General features: G+C 35.6%; 1 protein-coding gene across 1 annotated transcript in view; it reads right to left on the bottom strand.

Moving 5' to 3' along the window:
• Window positions 1-9,610: 9,610 nt before the first annotated feature.
• LOC141387655 (uncharacterized) overlaps window positions 9,611-17,927 on the bottom strand; it is a 113,845-nt gene continuing 105,528 nt past the window's right edge. Inside the window, exons 5-6 of the mRNA XM_073957633.1 lie at window positions 12,842-13,031; window positions 9,611-12,763 (exon numbers count right to left, since the gene is read on the bottom strand). Coding sequence (XP_073813734.1) covers window positions 11,991-12,763; window positions 12,842-13,031 — 963 coding nt within the window. The 3' untranslated portion in view covers window positions 9,611-11,990. The remainder of the gene's footprint in view (window positions 12,764-12,841; window positions 13,032-17,927) is intronic.

Here is a 17,927-nt window from a genome sequence, read left to right as displayed (position 1 = left end):
AAAATTCACTCCGCTCGATACATTTTGGAAGCACTCGCTTAAAGATCCCTAGCCAAGCAAGACAATTTTTTGATCCCCAAAGTCGCAGTCTTTTTTTCTGAACATAAGAAAGAGTGTCTAAAATTATAAGAATTTGTTTTAAAAAAATAAAGATATTGTTACGGAATTAGGTTTAACTAATCTCCGTGTAGACGTTGTTTTATTCCCCAGTACGATTTGTACCAAATAAAACAGGGTTCGTTTTAGATTACGCTTCTACAATGCTTTATTTACTTTATTACACTTATTCAGAACCGACTTTAATTACTAAGCACACAGCAATTCTCTAGTTAGCACGCAGCTATTCTTTAACCGATCTGTTCAGTTCAACGCTTAAAACACAACTCAACTCATGTTGCCGTTCCTACCGCTATTTATATCCAAAATCTCCTTGGTCTAGAATTATCCAGTAATCTGGCAACTTCTCGAATCTGTGCAGCGAACACACAGACGCACATTCGCACTAAGCGAACAACCATACTCACATACATACAAGCAGAGTTCGAAAATAAACAGTACACTAACATAGTGTACCGCTCCGAGTACAGTATCACTAAAATATTTTTAGCGTTAGTGTTCCGGAACACAAACACTAAAAAATATTTTAGTGATACTGTTCCGGAGCACAACGATAAACGTAGTGTACCACATTTTGGTACACTAAAAACGTTGGGTACCGCAGTCGGAACACTAAAAACCGTAGTGCTCCGCAGTCGGAACACTAAAAATCGTAGTGCTCCGCAGTCGGAACACTAAAAATCGTAGTGCTCCGCAGTCGGATCACTAAAAATCGTAGTGTTCCGCAGTCGGAGCACTAACAAATCGTTGTGTACCACATGTCGGAACACTAAAAAATAACGTAATGATAATGTACCACACACGAGTTTATTATGATTTGCGAGGAAAATTAAATATTTATAATTTTTGAGATAAGTACAAATAAAGACATAAAAACTCAGATACACCTCTTAAATCCATGTATGTATACATATTAATAAATAACGTTGGGAACTTAAGTAGAAAATATGAAAAACATTGATTCGGTTGTTGTACAATGGCGCACTACAAATTGTAGTGTTCTGACTGTGGATACATTAGTTTATTATGATTTGTGAGGAAAATTAAATATTTTATAATTTTTTTTTTAAAATACAAATTAAAAAATAAAATTTAATAGAACACGTGAAAAACGCCTAATTTGATTTTTGGACAATGGATCAATAAAAATCGTATTGTTCGGCTGCGGAGCACTAAAAATCGTATTGTTCCGACTGCCGGATCACTAAAAATCGTAATGTTCCGACTGCCGGATCTCTAAAAATCGAAACAATGGAACAATAAAAATTGTACTGTTCGGCTGCGGAGCACTAAAAATCGTAGTGTTCCGACTATCGGAGTACTAAAAATCGTAGTGTTCCGACTGCCGGATCACTAAAAATCGTAGTGTTCCGACTGCAGGATCTCTAAAAATCGAAACAATGGAACAATAAAAATCGTACTGTTCGGCTGCGGAGCACTAAAAATCGTAGTGTTCCGACTGCCGGATCATTAAAAATCGTAGTTTTCCAACTGCCGGATCACTAAAAATTGTAGTGTTCCGACTGCCGGATCTCTAAAAATCGAAACAATGGAACAATAAAAATCGTACTGTTCGGCTGCGGAGCACTAAAATTCGTAGCGTTCCGACTACCGGAGCACTAAAAATCGTAGTGTTCCGACTGCCGGATCACTAAAAATCGTAGTGTTCCGACTGCCGGATCTCTAAAAATCGAAACAATGGAACAATGAAAATCGTAGTGTTCGGCTGCGAAGCACTAAAAATCGTAGTGTTCCGACTGCCGGATCACTAAAAATCGTAGTGTTCCGACTGCCGGATCACTAAAAATTGTAGTGTTCCGACTGCCGGATCTCCAAAAATCGAAACGCTGTTAATTATAATTTCTGAGGAAAATTAAATATTGTATGGGTTGTGGGAAGAGTAAAAATTAAAAATAAAAATTAATAAATAAAATGCACGTGTTTTAAATTAGTTACAAACGTTGAGAGCTTTAATAAAAAATTTAAAAAAAAATCATCATTAATTGATGAATATTGTTTCTTGTACAAATGGCAACAGGTACAATTTCCCCAATATAATATGTGTGGTTGTATTTATCAAAGTTGACTTAAATGTACAATCCTACTTGCGGAAAATCAGCACATTCTCATTGATTGATATTGTTTGTTGTACAAATATCAACAGGTACAATTTCCCCAAAATAATAAGTGTCTTCAAACGTACAAGTCTACTTGGGAAAAACCACATACTTTCTTCAACTGCATTCACTGAGGAATTTTGTTTTTGATACAAAAAGTTACAGATACAATTTCCGCAAACATTGTGTTGTTATCAATATTTTCCGTTCCTTATTTCATTTGTTCACATTAAGAAATTAAGTAATTCATGAAGATCAAGAAGACAATTTTTATACGAATATGTACATCTTTATGACACTAAGTATTGTTATTCTGATACGTATATACTGAGCGTCTAAATGTGCAACCACAGTAACATGTAATATTTTAGATTACATGTAACAAAAAATTTAATAAATAGTGTTTTATAAAAATTTGTACCCATACATCTTGTCATATTTTCTACTAATGTTCTCAAATTTTGTAACTAATTTTAAGTACATGGATATAACATGCTCATTTTAATTTTTACTTGACCCAAAAGCCATCAAATGTAATAAACTCATGTGTGGTACATTACCTTATTGTATTGCACGTGGTACACTACAATTTTTAGTTATCCGGCAGTCGGAACACTACGATTTTTAGTGCTACATAGTCGAATACTACGATTTAGTGCTCCATTGTCCAAAAATCAAATCAGATATTTTACACATTTACTTCTAATTTTTTGTATTTATTTATCCTAAAAACATAAAATATTTAATTTCCCTCATAAATCATAATAAACAGACTATTACCTTAACGTTACTTTTTAGCGTTTTTAGTGTTCCTACGATTTTTAGTGTTCCGACAGTGGGAACACTACGATGTTAAATGTTCTGCAGTCGAACACAACGATTTTTGGTGCTCCATTGTCTAAAAATCAAATCAGATGTTTCACACATTTTCTTCTAATTTTTATTTATTAAATAATAATTTAATAAATAAATACATATTTATTTATTCAAAAAACATAAAATTTTTAATAAACACATAATAAACAGACGATTATCTTAACATTATTATTAGTGTTTCGGCTCGTCGTACGCTACGATTTTTAGTGCTCCGACAGTCGGAACACTACGATTTTTAGTGCTCCATTGTCCAAAAACCAAATCAGATGTTTTTCACATTTTCTTTTAATTTTTATTTATTAAAAAAATATATATAAATATTTAATTTCCTCCGAAATCATAATAAATTCATGTATGGTTAATTACCTTATAGTTTCAACACGTGGTACAAAACGATTTTTAGTGCTCCGGCACGACGATCTTTGTGCTTCATTCCACAAAAAACTAAATATTGTTTTTCATCATTTTGACCAAATTTCGCAATGTGTTTAACTAATTTAAACATACATGGATGTAAAAGTTTGTCTTAATTTTTATTTGATCAAATTTAACCAAATATTTAATTTTCCTAAGAAAAAATAATACATTTATTATTTTTTAGTGTTCCAACACGTGGTGCACTATGATTTTTAGTGATCCGGCAGTCGGAACACTAAAATTTTTAGTGTTCCGACTGCGGAGCACTACGATTTTTAGTGCTCCGGCAGCCGGAACACTAAAATCTTTAGTGCTCCGCAGTCGGAACACTACGATTTTTAGTCCTCCGCAGTCGGAGCACTACGATTTTTAGTGCTCCGGCATGCGGTACACTACGATTATCGTTGTGTTCCGGAACAGTATCACTAAAATATTTTTTAGTGTTTGTGTTCCGGAGCGGTACACTATTGTAGTGTACCTATCCACCTTGGTACGGTACAGAACGGTACGGTACAATACCATAGTGTTTATTTTCGAACACTGCATACAAGTAGACCAGCACAGTAATGACGTAATTACAACAACAACAAACAAATACACGAAATACAAGAAGTAGAAACTAAACGATAATTACATGATTATGGCAAGACAAATAAAAGCACTTTAATAAAAGGTAAAGTCACATCTAGAATAATGAAGAGAGTTCTACATGGTAGTTGTTGTTGCTTAAATAAAGTAACTGCGTAATAAAGACTTTACGTTACAATTCAAATTTTTAAATTAACGGAAATTAAACTAAACTAACTTAAACCTATCAGTTACATTCGTAACATTGCCTCCCGCTTAAGACTGTTCGTCCCGAATAGGCACAGTTCCCTCTCTGTGGTATGGGCATTGGTAACATTGCCTCCCGCTTAAGCCTGTTCCTCTTGACTAGACGCAGTTCTCGTTCCGTAGTGGTGGCAACCGATTTAGATGTACCCTCTACTGCGTCAGCTTTGGACTTCTGCTCTTCTGGACGTTGCTTTCTCTCCAGGAATCTTGAAGTTATACCTTCTTTCTTTGTGGTCACCTTCCTAAGTGCCACCTGGTCTTCATCGGCCTTGTCCTTCCTTGTTGTACGCCGCTTTTCGATGGACGTTTCCTCGACGTACATCTTCGCTTTTTCCTCCTCGTTGCGAGATTTTTCCGCTTTCGTACTGGCCATTTTTCGGCGGCTACCATCTTCAGCGTACGGACATCTACAGCGATTTCGTCAGATTCTGCGCTAGGGCGACACATGTTTTTCTTCTCTTTGTAGCCCACATTAATCGGTATTTCCACATTGGACCAAGTCATCACACGGTGCTTTATGTCCAGGTTTATATCGAAGGCAATCATGAAGTCTACACCAAGTAAAACTTCGTCCATAATATCGGCCACTACAAAATCGAAATTTACAGATTTTCTACCCATGCTCAGCCTTTGGTAGGCCTTTCCATGCACCGTTGTAGTCTCGCCTGTGGCCGTCCGCAATTTGACTCCATTTAACGGCAATACCTTCCCTTTTACCAAATCCGGTCTAATAATGGACTTTGTTGCACCGGTGTCCAATGTCAAGGTACGCAATACACCATTGACGAAGCCTTTCACCGTTATGTTGTGGTTCTTCTGCTGGACTATGGCTATAGAAATTGTGGGACCATCATTTTCATCCTCTGCCAGAGGCGCCTCGTGATTGACGGAATTCACTTTATTTGATTCACCTAATGCCTCTCTTTCCAGATTCTTGGCCACCGGTTGTTCGTCGCTTTTTGAAGGCGGTGAGGGGGATCTGGGTCTTGCTTGCCGCAATCTGCATTCTCGGGCCATGTGTCCAGTTTTCCGACAGTTATAACAAGTCTTTTTCGTTCTAGGAGCCCCTCGTTTCACATGCATTAGTGCATCTTTCAGCAGGTCGACAACGGTCTGGGAATTGTTGTCCTCAACTTCCAGCCTCCGGACGTTGTAAGCTTTAGGTTTCACCAGCATCTTCGCGGTTTCTTGGGCCAGGGCAAATGACACGGTTTCTGCAAATGTTCCCATCGGTACCGCATACGTCGCAAATTTTATCTCTGGATCACGAATACCACTAGCAAATGTCTCAATCTTTATGCGGTCCATCAATGGATGTGTCTCTCCAGGATATGCCAACTGCGCCAACCGCTCTACTTCAGCCGCAAAGTCTTGCAAGGTCTCATTTGGCTTCTGGACTCTTCCCCTCAGTTCCATTCGGTAGATCTCTTGCTTGTGTTCACTACCGTACTTACGTTCGAGAGCAGCCATTATATCCCCATAACTGTTTCTAGAAGCGGCGGGAATACTCTGTAATACGTCAGCAGCATCACCCTTCAATGCCATAAGGAGTGATACCGCCTTGTCGTTGTCGTTCCAAGAATCTCTAGCAGCCAATGTCTCGAACTGTAATTTGAACACATTTAAAGAGGTAGAGCCGTCGAACACTGGAGGCTTGATTTTTATCGTGTTATGGATAGCTCTCACTGGACCGCCTTTAATTTCCAGTTCCGACATTTTCTTTTCTATGCCCAGAATCTTCTCATCTTGAGCCAGAAATTTCTCGTCAACAGACAAAATCTTTTTATCCAACTCTTTAATTTGTACCTCCATGTTTTCTACTCTCTTTTCAATCACCATCGTGATGTTTTCGAGTTTCTCGTTAATTGTTCTAGAATTTACCTCTAATTTCTCTTCCATGCCCTTAGCGATTTTTCTAGAGTTCTCTTCTAACTTTTCCTCTAATTTTCTGGAATTTTCTTCGCTCTTTCTGGATATCTCTTCCAACATTTTACTGGAATTTTCTTCCATCATTCTACAATTTTCTGCTTTCATTTCCATCATAAGTCTGGAAGTTTCTTCATTCTTTCTAGACATCTCTTCTAACATCTTACAGTTGTCAGATTTCATTTCCGCCATAAGTCTGGAAGTTTCTTCATTTTTCTTATTCATTTCCATGGAGCTACCTTCTATTTTCTTAATTTCCAGAATCATCATAGCCAGCATTGATTTCAAATCGTCTCCACTGGCAGCTACCGATGAAACTTCCTCAACGCAGGATTCGCCCTTTGCCGATAACTCGACTTCCTCCTTACCGTCGAACTCATATTCATCGATGTTCATTCCACGGCGCTCGAACTCTTCCAACAAGCGTTTTTGTAGTTCGGCCTTGTTGCCAGTAGAACACAACTCCAACTTACTTAGCTCCTTCTTCAAGTCTTCCACTCGTAGATCCTTAAACTTCATTGTAGGATGATCGTAATCTCACTGCTGACACCAATTGTTACGGAATTAGGTTTAACTAATCTCCGTGTAGACGTTGTTTTATTCCCCAGTACGATTTGTACCAAATAAAACAGGGTTCGTTTTAGATTACGCTTCTACAATGCTTTATTTACTTTATTACACTTATTCAGAACCGACTTTAATTACTAAGCACACAGCAATTCTCTAGTTAGCACGCAGCTATTCTTTAACCGATCTGTTCAGTTCAACGCTTAAAACACAACTCAACTCATGTTGCCGTTCCTACCGCTATTTATATCCAAAATCTCCTTGGTCTAGAATTATCCAGTAATCTGGCAACTTCTCGAATCTGTGCAGCGAACACACAGACGCACATTCGCACTAAGCGAACAACCATACTCACATACATACAAGTAGACCAGCACAGTAATGACGTAATTACAACAACAACAAACAAATACACGAAATGCAAGAAGTAGAGACTAAACGATAATTACATGATTATGGCAAGACAAATAAAAGCACTTTAATAAAAGGTAAAGTCACATCTAGAATAATGAAGAGAGTTCTACATGGTAGTTGTTGTTGCTTAAATAAAGTAACTGCGTAATAAAGACTTTACGTTACAATTCAAATTTTTAAATTAACGGAAATTAAACTAAACTAACTTAAACCTATCAGTTACATTCGTAACAATATACAAACTAAAGTTACGAACATTGCTGTAATTCAAATTATTTTTGAAGTGGAGTTGGAGTTTTTTTTTTTGCAAATCTGAACTGGAGTAGGAGGAAAAATGAAAAACCATTTGGATGATGAAGCAATATCAATTTCGGTGTCATATAAAGCAGAGCAGAGGAAGTAAACACAGTTACGATCATATTTAATGGAGAGTTTTTAATATTCTTGTTTTACGCCAATAAGCAATGTATTTTATTTATTTTGGGATATTTGCAATGGCTTGCATTCTATAGCATCTTTAGACTGCATTTAAATTCAATCGAAAACACTACATCAAAGGCTGTGATCTGGGTCGCAAGCGGTGTGCATCCTAGCTGTGTGCCGTGGAAGCAAAACGGAGTGCATCCTAGCTCGGGTATTCTCACTTATATTTGTGTGTTTTTTTGCATTTTGTTATAATATTGTCTGTTATCTATCATTCCACGCTTACAAAGCTTTATTCGGCGGCCCATAGATTACCACGCAATTGGCCTAAAATGCAAACAATTCATAAAAATTGACTTTTTCGTAATTTTCGACTTTTGATGAAAAATTTAAATATCCTTTAAAAATTTTGTTTTTCAAAATAGTCAGGCTAAATCCCATAGTCGTAGTTTTAATATTTTATTAAAACAACTTTAATTTATTAGTGGGAAAAAATTGGCTATGTTTATTTACCAAGGGGTAAGGCAGGGAAGACTATAGTTTCGGATGTCGCCACAGATCTTCATCAGTTCCCTTGTTTATTGTTTTCAACAAGAAACTTTTTATACCAAAGTGTCAATTTTTTTTGTCAAAATTAAAACAACGACTATGTGATTAAGCCTGACTATTTTGAAAATCAAAATAGAAGTCGTCATCCCAAATAAAAAACGCCAACCCTCCTAATTATCCGTTAAAAATTTAATCATAAATGTTCCATTCATATATGGGGTTATCATGAATTCCCCGTGAATTTTTTCACTTTCTCCCTTAAGTTGCAATGATGGAAAAACAAAAGTCCATATTTATATTATGCAATTTTCCTTGCGGCAATTGTCAGTTTGTCGGTGAGAGAGGGTGTTGAGAGGTAAAGGGTTACCACATGCCTCACTTATCTCTCCTTCAAACTGACAATTGCCGCAAGGAAAAATTGCCTAATGTAAATATGGACAAACTCTCGGGGAAATTTCATTCATGATAACCCCCATAAAGTTAGGGATTTGTTAGGAATATAGTAAGAGTATTTTCTTCGTCAAAAACCAAGTGTTTGTCATACACAGATATTACCCTTCCAAGTTTTCGGCATTTTTAAAATGCTTAAAAAGCTTCAAAAATATCATTTTCATATAACATTTTAAGTTTTCACGTAAAAAAATTCTCGGCACTAAGTGGGTTAATTTAATCTTGTGCTACCTTAGTATTAGTACGTTTATAACACTGTAACACAATTGGTCTGGTGAGTAAATTAAAAACTCAAAAGGAAATAAATATGTCAAGTTTATGAGTTATGGCGTGATAATTTTATCGATTTTTTTTGAAATGTCATTTATTCAGTCAAATCGAATCCCGAATATTTTTGTAGAACATTTCATTCATCTAACTCAATGCCTACTATGTCCTTTTCTTCCTTTCTTTCTTGAACCGTAGTAATAATGGTAGCACAAGATGAGATTTTTAAACAACCGAATATTTTACAAAAAATGTAGGTCAAAAGATTTTAGGTACGGTTCTCAATAACAACTAATGATTACTGTGACGTCTTTAGTGTCCTGCATAAGTTATTGGTTATGTTGCTCTCCATGTGCCGAACACGTTAATAAACCTTGTTGCACAGTGTTATTGAATGCCATACATATTTTAGAAATCAGTGTTGGCAAAAAAACTTGGGTTTTAAGCTGTAAATTCTGAAATTCTTGCTCTGTTCCAGAACCTGCAAGAAGCTACTATTTTTTACTACGACAACATTTTTCCTTTATGTTATCGGAAAAAATAGTAAAAATTAGTAGATTGTTGCAGTTTTGGAACAGACCATTTGAATCACTGTACTAGGCCTGTACAAATGGACTATGATAGCTATTAATTTATTAATAAAACAACAAATATTTTGTTTATATTTCATTTCTTGTTTCTTTCTTTTTGTAAATATAAATCAGAGAAATTAAGATTTGTTTTTGTTGTTATTTTGGATACAATGACAATCTTATTTGATATAACAGACAGAAAATGTATTTATTATACGAATACTAAAAAAACTAGAAGAAGAACTTACATATATTGAATGGCTACTAAAACTTATTTTATAACATTTTAAAATTAAAGGAAAATTGGGGAAAAAAGGACTTACATAAGGATTTTGTACGAAACAATGGATGGACAGACACAATGGACTGTGGCGAAACAGGTAAGAGGGAAGGTACAGGGTGTCTAGTAGCTAAAGATACATCTATTCTAGTCTATATTATAAAAATGTGGGGTTTTTGTTTGTCTCTTTTTGTGTTTGTGATTGGATTCGTATACGTATAAGTACATACAAACTTTAAAGGAGAGTTTTAAAATTATTCCTAGAAATAACAGGTAATTTAAGTACACATTAAAATTAAATGTTAATTTTTTAGAATATATAGTATAGATTTTTTATACATTAAATATTATAGTAATTCTAATAGTAATCTGTTTATTTAAAATGGCATATAAATTTTAAAGACAAAAAAAGTAAAAAAAGAAGTGTGACAATAATCCGTAATTCTTTTTTACGAATTATCGAGACGTAAAGGGATTAAAATGCGAATTAAATATTTATTATGAAATTTTGAGGTTTTATTGCGGTTCAGCTGTAATTGAATTGGAGAGTAGTTTCAGGGTCTAAACGGAATGATTTCCCGGAGTTGATGAGATAACAAATGTACAGAAACTGCCACATCAAATTACCTTTTTTGAAAACTGGTAATGGATTTTTTGTTTCGTATTTGATTTCAGCTTCCTTTTTGTTGAAAATAACAATTTAAAACGTTGCAACAAATTCAAAAAATTTATCTCATGCTTTAAATAACTTCCAGCCATTTAGACCCTAATTCAAACATAAAAAATTAAGTATTTCATAAAAGAAGTGTTGCTAGAAAAAATAAGGGATATTTTAAAATTTACTTCAATACATACTATATACTAGGGTGGAGCGATTTGAACATCTTAAGGGGCGCCTCTCGTTTCTGATTCTTGGGATTGTACTGATCAAATAGCCTACTACGGTTAAAATCGAGCCTCCAAATTTTGACATGCAGTTTTTTTTGGAAAAAGAAACATTTTTTTGATCAAACTTATTTAAAATTTTGACTTATTTTCAAATACAAAGTTGTAGCTATTGTCTCGGGCTACATTTTCTCTGAACATATTAATTAGAAAAACTTCGTTTTCATTGACAAAAGGTCGAAAATGTAGAAAAATCGCCGTTTTTGAATATTTTGGCCTATAGCACGTTTTTTTTTTGGATATTTTGGCCTATAACAGCCAAAACATTGAGATTTTGGATCCAATACTAAGACTAAGATTGAAGTCAAGACAATAGCTAAGAACTCTTTAGTGCATCACAAAAGCATTGGAAAGCTTCATCAGGCAGTTTTGGCCTTGTGAAAGTGCCAATTTGGGTAATTTATCAACATTTTCATAAAAAATTTGCACTTTCCCAAAGCTAAAACTATTTGAAATTTGGATTTCTTTTCGAGAATAAAGTTGTAGCTATTGTCTCGGGCTACAATTCTCTCACCATATTACTGGGGAAAAAACTTCTTTTTCATGGACAAAAAGTCGAAAATGTAGAAATTTACAATTTTTTGAATATTTTGGCCAATATTTTCATCAAATACTAAGACAAAATTGTAGCCAAAACAATAGCTAAGCAATTTAGTACATCGCAAGAGCGTTGGAACGCTATTTCAGGCAGTTTTGGCCTTGGTAATTTATCAATATTTTCACGAAAAATTTGCACTTTCACAAGGCCAAAACTGCCTTAAGGAGCGTTCCAATACTTTTGCGATGTACTATAGAGTTCTGAGTATTGTCTTTCCTAAAATTCTTGCCTTAGTATTGGATCGAACATCTCAATGGATTAATGGTTTAACAAAAATGGTGAAATTTCTGCTTTTTGACCACGAAAACGAAGTTTTTTCTATATATAGTACCTATGTTCAAACAAAATGGTAGCCCGTAGCAATATTTACATCTTTACTTTTAAAAATAAGTCAAAATATCAAATAGTTTACGAAATATGGATACAAAGAAAATTTGCAAATTTTCCAAAAGAAAAGAAAAAACTGGAGGTTCGATTTTCATCGTAGACGTAATAGTGGCCTAGTGGATTTTTTGCTCAGTACAATCCCAATAATCAGAAACGCAAAGGGTGCATTAAGTTTTTTTCCCTACATACTAATCGCCCCACCTCTCTATATACACAAAAGATGCAGGGCATAGAATAGCAAAAAAAGGGTTCTATGCCGATGATGTGACATTAAAGGTAGAATTAATGTTCTCATTTAAAACTCCATTGCCAAGATTTTGTTGATTTGGCGGCGATGATGATGAAGGTGATTCAATACTACCATTTGACTTTGTATTTTTTATGTGTTCGGTTTGATTCAAGTCTTTTGTATTTTCTTCATTTGAACTTGTAATCGTTGTTGTTGTTTGATTTACTCGTTGCTCCTCTTCACGAGTATTCTCCAAATTCTCTTGTATTTCGCTTGTATTTTCAATTTCTTCAATTTCCACACCATCTCCATCAGCATCAACATCCTCATCTAGGGGTATACCTTCTTCCAACATTACCTCTTTGGCAATATCTCGAATCTGTTTATTAATCATTTCTTCAACAATCAATATTAAAACTTCCGATTCTTCACGATGAAAATTACACCAACGATCATCTTCATCATACATTTCCTGTATGATTATCTTTCCAATGTGATCCTGTTTGGCACGTTGACCATACACAGAATAGATTTGCGTGCGTTTCGGTGGTGTCTTATCCATGGCCAAGCAGTGACGTACTTCTTTGTATATGGCATCTTGTATGCAACGCAAACGATTTGGTGGATTAAAGAAGGCCAATTGACTGTGGAAATTTGTTGGATCGCCTTCGCGTAATATTTCACTATGCTCCTCCAAATATTCACGGCAAATATCTAAGATAATACGTTCATAGATATTGGTGATTTGTTCCTCTATGACAGAAGGTAATTTTTCACCTTTTTCATTGCAATATTCTGTGGAGAAAAGAAATGTTGGTTTCATTAGATTTCTCTCTTACGTTATTGGGTTGATGCAAAAAAGTAACCGCTTACCAGTCTTTAAGAGTTCACAATAGAGTTCATGTGTTCTTCTAAATGTTATGTCCCTAATACGCTCTTCCGAGGGAAATATGGTGGTCATGGGACTACCATGCGCTGGGGGTACATAAGGTGGTGGCGGTTTGTTGGGTATTTCCCTAACATACATATAAGGTACGGCCACATGTTCATATTGTTTTAAATGCTGAAAAGAGATGAGGAAAAAAATGGGATTAGTTTTCAAATTTATCAAATTTCTATTGCAGAGAATTGTAGAGAATTGTCATAGATACAACATATTCTTTAGTCCCACTTCGATAGGACTTGCGGTTTCCAAGCAAAATCGTGAAAACCTAAAAAAAACCCTAAAAATGTCAACTTTATTCGCGATTTATTTAAAAAGCGCTCCGCCATTTTTTTTTTTTTGTTTTTTTTACTTTTCTCATCTATGAACATTGTCGTTTCAGAATCCGCAAAAACCTCCCAGGTGTAAGCACCTTCCATTTAAAGTTGCTTCAAAAGCACCGTGGCCAGTTCACAATTTGTATACCCTCCCTCCATTATAAGATGGTATATATGTATTTGTCATTCCGCCTATGCCCTGCTTCTGCTTGGATACATTTTACTTAAAAATCCACGCCTACAGCCTGCCCTTCTTCTGCTTGAATAAATTTTACTTAAAAATCCACGCCTACAGCCTGCCCTTCTTCTGCTTGAATAAATTTTACTTAAAAATCCACGTCTTGGCCCTGCTTCTGACTGAATAAATTTTACTTAAAAATCCACGTCTTGGCCCTGCTTCTGACTGAATAAATTTTACTTAAAAATCCACGTCTTGGCCCTGCTTCTGACTGAATAAATTTTACTTAAAAATCCACGTCTTGGCCCTGCTTCTGACTGAATAAATTTTACTTAAAAATCCACGTCTATGTCCCTGCTTTTGCTTGAATACATTTTACTTAAAAATCTACGCCTATGGCTCGGATTCTGCTTGAATAATTTTTTTTTTAAAAATCAACGCCAATGGCCCTTTTTCTGTTTGAATAAATTTTACTTAAAAGTCCACGCATATGTTCCTGGGTTTGCTTCAATAAATTTTGCTTAAAAATCCACGCCTATGGCTTGGATTCTGCTTGAATAAATTTTACTTAAAAATCCACGCCTATGGCCCTGCTTCTGCTTGAACAACTTTTACATAAAAATCCACGCCTATGGTCGGATTCTACTTGAATAAATTTTACTTAAAAATCCACGTCTGTAGCTCGGATTCTGCTTAAATAAATTTTACTTGAAAATCCACGCTCTGGCTCGGATTCTGCTTGAATAATTTTTACTTAAAAATCCACGCCTATGGCCCTGCTTCTGCTTAAATAAATTTTACTTAAAAATCCGCGCCTATGGCCCTGCTTCTGCTTGAATAAATTTTACTAAAAAATCCACGCCTATGTCCCTGCTTCTGCTTGAATAAATTTTACTTAAAAATCCACGTCTGTGTCTCGGATTCTGCTTAAATAAATTTTACTTAAAAATCAAAGCATATGGCTCGGATTCTGCTTGAATAAATTTTACTTAAAAATCCACGTCTATGGCTCGGATTCTTCTTGAATAAATTTTACTTAAAAATCCACGCCTATGGCCCTGCTTCTGCTTGAATAAATTTTACTTGAATAAATTTTACTTAAAAATCCACGTCTATGGCTCGGATTCTTCTTGAATAAATTTTACTTAAAAATCCACGCCTATGGCCCTGCTTCTGCTTGAATAAATTTTACTTGAATAAATTTTACTTAAAAATCCACGTCTATGGCTCGGATTCTTCTTGAATAAATTTTACTTAAAAATCCACGCCTATGGCCCTGCTTCTGCTTGAATAAATTTTACTTAAAAATCCACGTCTATGGCTCGGATTCTTCTTGAATAAATTTTACTTAAAAATCCACGCCTATGGCCCTGCTTCTGCTTGAATAAATTTTACTTAAAAATCCACGTCTATGGCTCGGATTCTTCTTGAATAAATTTTACTTAAAAATCCACGCCTATGGCCCTGCTTCTGCTTGAATAAATTTTACTTAAAAATCCACGTCTATGGCTCGGATTCTTCTTGAATAAATTTTACTTAAAAATCCACGCCTATGGCCCTGCTTCTGCTTGAATAAATTTTACTTAAAAATCCACGTCTATGGCTCGGATTCTTCTTGAATAAATTTTACTTAAAAATCCACGCCTATGGCCCTGCTTCTGCATGAATAAATTTATTTAAAAACCCGCGCCTATGGCCCTGCTTCTGCTTAAATAAATTTTACTTAAAAATCCGCGCCTATGGCCCTGCTTCTGCTTGAATAAATTTTACTAAAAAATCCACGCCTTTGTCCCTGCTTCTGCTTGAATAAATTTTACTTAGAAATCTATGCATATGGCTCGGATTCTGCTTAAATAAATTGTACTTAAAAATCCACGCTCTGGCACGGATTCTGCTTGAATAATTTGTACTTAAAAATCTACGCCTATGTCCCTGCTTCTGCATGAATAAATTTATTTAAAAACCCGCGCCTATGGCCCTGCTTCTGCTTAAATAAATTTTACTTAAAAATCCGCGCCTATGGCCCTGCTTCTGCTTGAATAAATTTTACTAAAAAATCCACGCCTTTGTCCCTGCTTCTGCTTGAATAAATTTTACTTAGAAATCTATGCATATGGCTCGGATTCGGCTTGAATAAATTTTACTTAAAAATCCACGTCTGTGGCTCGGATTCTGCTTAAATAAATATTACTTAAAAATCCAAGCATATGGCTCGGATTCTGCTTGAATCAATTTTACTTAAAAATCTGCGCTTATGGCCCTGCTTCTGCTTAAATAAATTTTACTTAAAAATCCGCTTCTATGGCCCTGCTTCTGCTTGAATAAATTTTACTTAAAAATCCACGCCTATGGCCCTGCTTCTGTTGAACAACTTTTACATAAAAATCCACGCCTATGGCCGGATTCTGCTTGAATAAATTTTACTTAAAAATCCACGTCTGTAGCTCGGATTCTGCTTAAATAAATTTTACTTAAAAATCCACGCTCTGGCTCGGATTCTGCTTGAATAATTTGTACTTAAAAATCCACGCCTATGTCCCTGCTTCTGCATGAATAAATTTATTTAAAAACCCGCGCCTATGGCCCTGCTTCTGCTTAAATAAATTTTACTTAAAAATCCGCGCCTATGGCCCTGCTTCTGCTTGAATAAATTTTACTAAAAAATCCACGCCTTTGTCCCTGCTTCTGCTTGAATAAATTTTACTTAGAAATCTATGCCTATGGCTCGGATTCGGCTTGAAAAAATTTTACTTAAAAATCCACGTCTGTGGCTCGGATTCTGCTTAAATAAATATTACTTAAAAATCCAAGCATATGGCTCGGATTCTGCTTGAATAAATTTTACTTAAAAATCTGCGCTTATGGCCCTGCTTCTGCTTAAATAAATTTTACTTAAAAATCCGCTTCTATGGCCCTGCTTCTGCTTGAATAAATTTTACTTAAAAATCCACGCCTATGGCCCTGCTTCTGTTGAACAACTTTTACATAAAAATCCACGCCTATGGTCGGATTCTGCTTGAATAAATTTTACTTAAAAATCCACGTCTGTAGCTCGGATTCTGCTTAAATAAATTTTACTTAAAAATCCACGCTCTGGCTCGGATTCTGCTTGAATAATTTGTACTTAAAAATCCACGCCTATGTCCCTGCTTCTGCATGAATAAATTTATTTAAAAACCCGCGCCTATGGCCCTGCTTCTGCTTAAATAAATTTTACTTAAAAATCCGCGCCTATGGCCCTGCTTCTGCTTGAATAAATTTTACTTAGAAATCTATGCCTATGGCTCGGATTCGGCTTGAAAAAATTTTACTTAAAAATCCTCGTCTGTGGCTCGGATTCTGCTTAAATAAATATTACTTAAAAATCCAAGCATATGGCTCGGATTCTGCTTGAATCAATTTTACTTAAAAATCTGCGCTTATGGCCCTGCTTCTGCTTAAATAAATTTTACTTAAAAATCCGCGACTAAAGCCCTGCATCTGCTTGAATAAATTTTACTTAAAAATCCACGCCTATGGCCCTGCTTCTGCATGAATTAATTTTACTTAAAAATCCTCGTCTATGGCCCTGCTTCTGATTGAATAAATTTTACTTAAAAATCCGCTTCTATGGCCCTGCTTCTGCTTGAATAAATTTTACTTAAAAATCCGCTTCTATGGCCCTGCTTCTGCTTGAATAAATTTTACTCAAAAATCCAGGCCTATGGCTCGGATTCAGCTTGAAGCGATTTTACTTAAAAATCCACGCCTATGGCTCGGATTTTGCTTGAATAAATTGTACTTAAAAATCCACGCCTATGGGTCGGATTATGCTTGAATAAATTTTACTTAAAAATCCATGCCTACAGCTGGGATTCAACATTTTCGGCGGTGGCAAATTCTCTTAGATTAATGTCGCTTAACACTTCCTGAGTATTTCAGCCATGAAAAATTTCTTTACAAGTTTGTCGCCGCCGACACGCCGTTCGGACTAGGCTATAAGAAGTAGGTCCCATATCATTGAGCCAATATAAATCGGCGTGCACTCATTGATATGAGAGAAGCTTCCCCTATCCATCCGGGGATGTTGTGGAAACATATGTATGTGTGTATGGCCTTCAGCTCGGAATCAGCTTGAATAAAATTTACTTAAAAATCCACGCCTATGGCTAGGATTCTGCTTGAATAAATTGTACTTAAAAATCCACGCCTATGGCTCGGATTCAGCTTGAAAAAATTTTACTTAAAAATCCATGCGTACAGCTGGGATTCAACATTTTTGGCGGCGGCAAATCCTCTCAGAGTAATGTCGCTTAACATTTCCTGAGTATTTCAGCCATGAAAAACTTCTTTACATGTTTGTCGCCGCCGACAAGCCGTTCGGACTAGGCTATAAGAAGTAGGTCCCATATCATTGAGCCAATATAAATCGGCGTGCACTCATTGATATGAGAGAAGCTTCCCCTATCCATCCGGGGATGTTGTGGAAACATATGTGTGTATGGCCCTACTTCTGCTTCATTTCTGTAGCTACATTATCCC

Source organism: Musca autumnalis, unplaced genomic scaffold, assembly GCF_047663935.1.
Source record: "Musca autumnalis isolate F117 unplaced genomic scaffold, ASM4766393v1 scaffold_5, whole genome shotgun sequence".
Lineage (NCBI taxonomy): Eukaryota > Metazoa > Arthropoda > Insecta > Diptera > Muscidae > Musca > Musca autumnalis.
The sequence above is the reverse complement of the archived record's forward strand: the minus strand, read 5'-3'. Positions and strand labels throughout refer to the sequence as shown.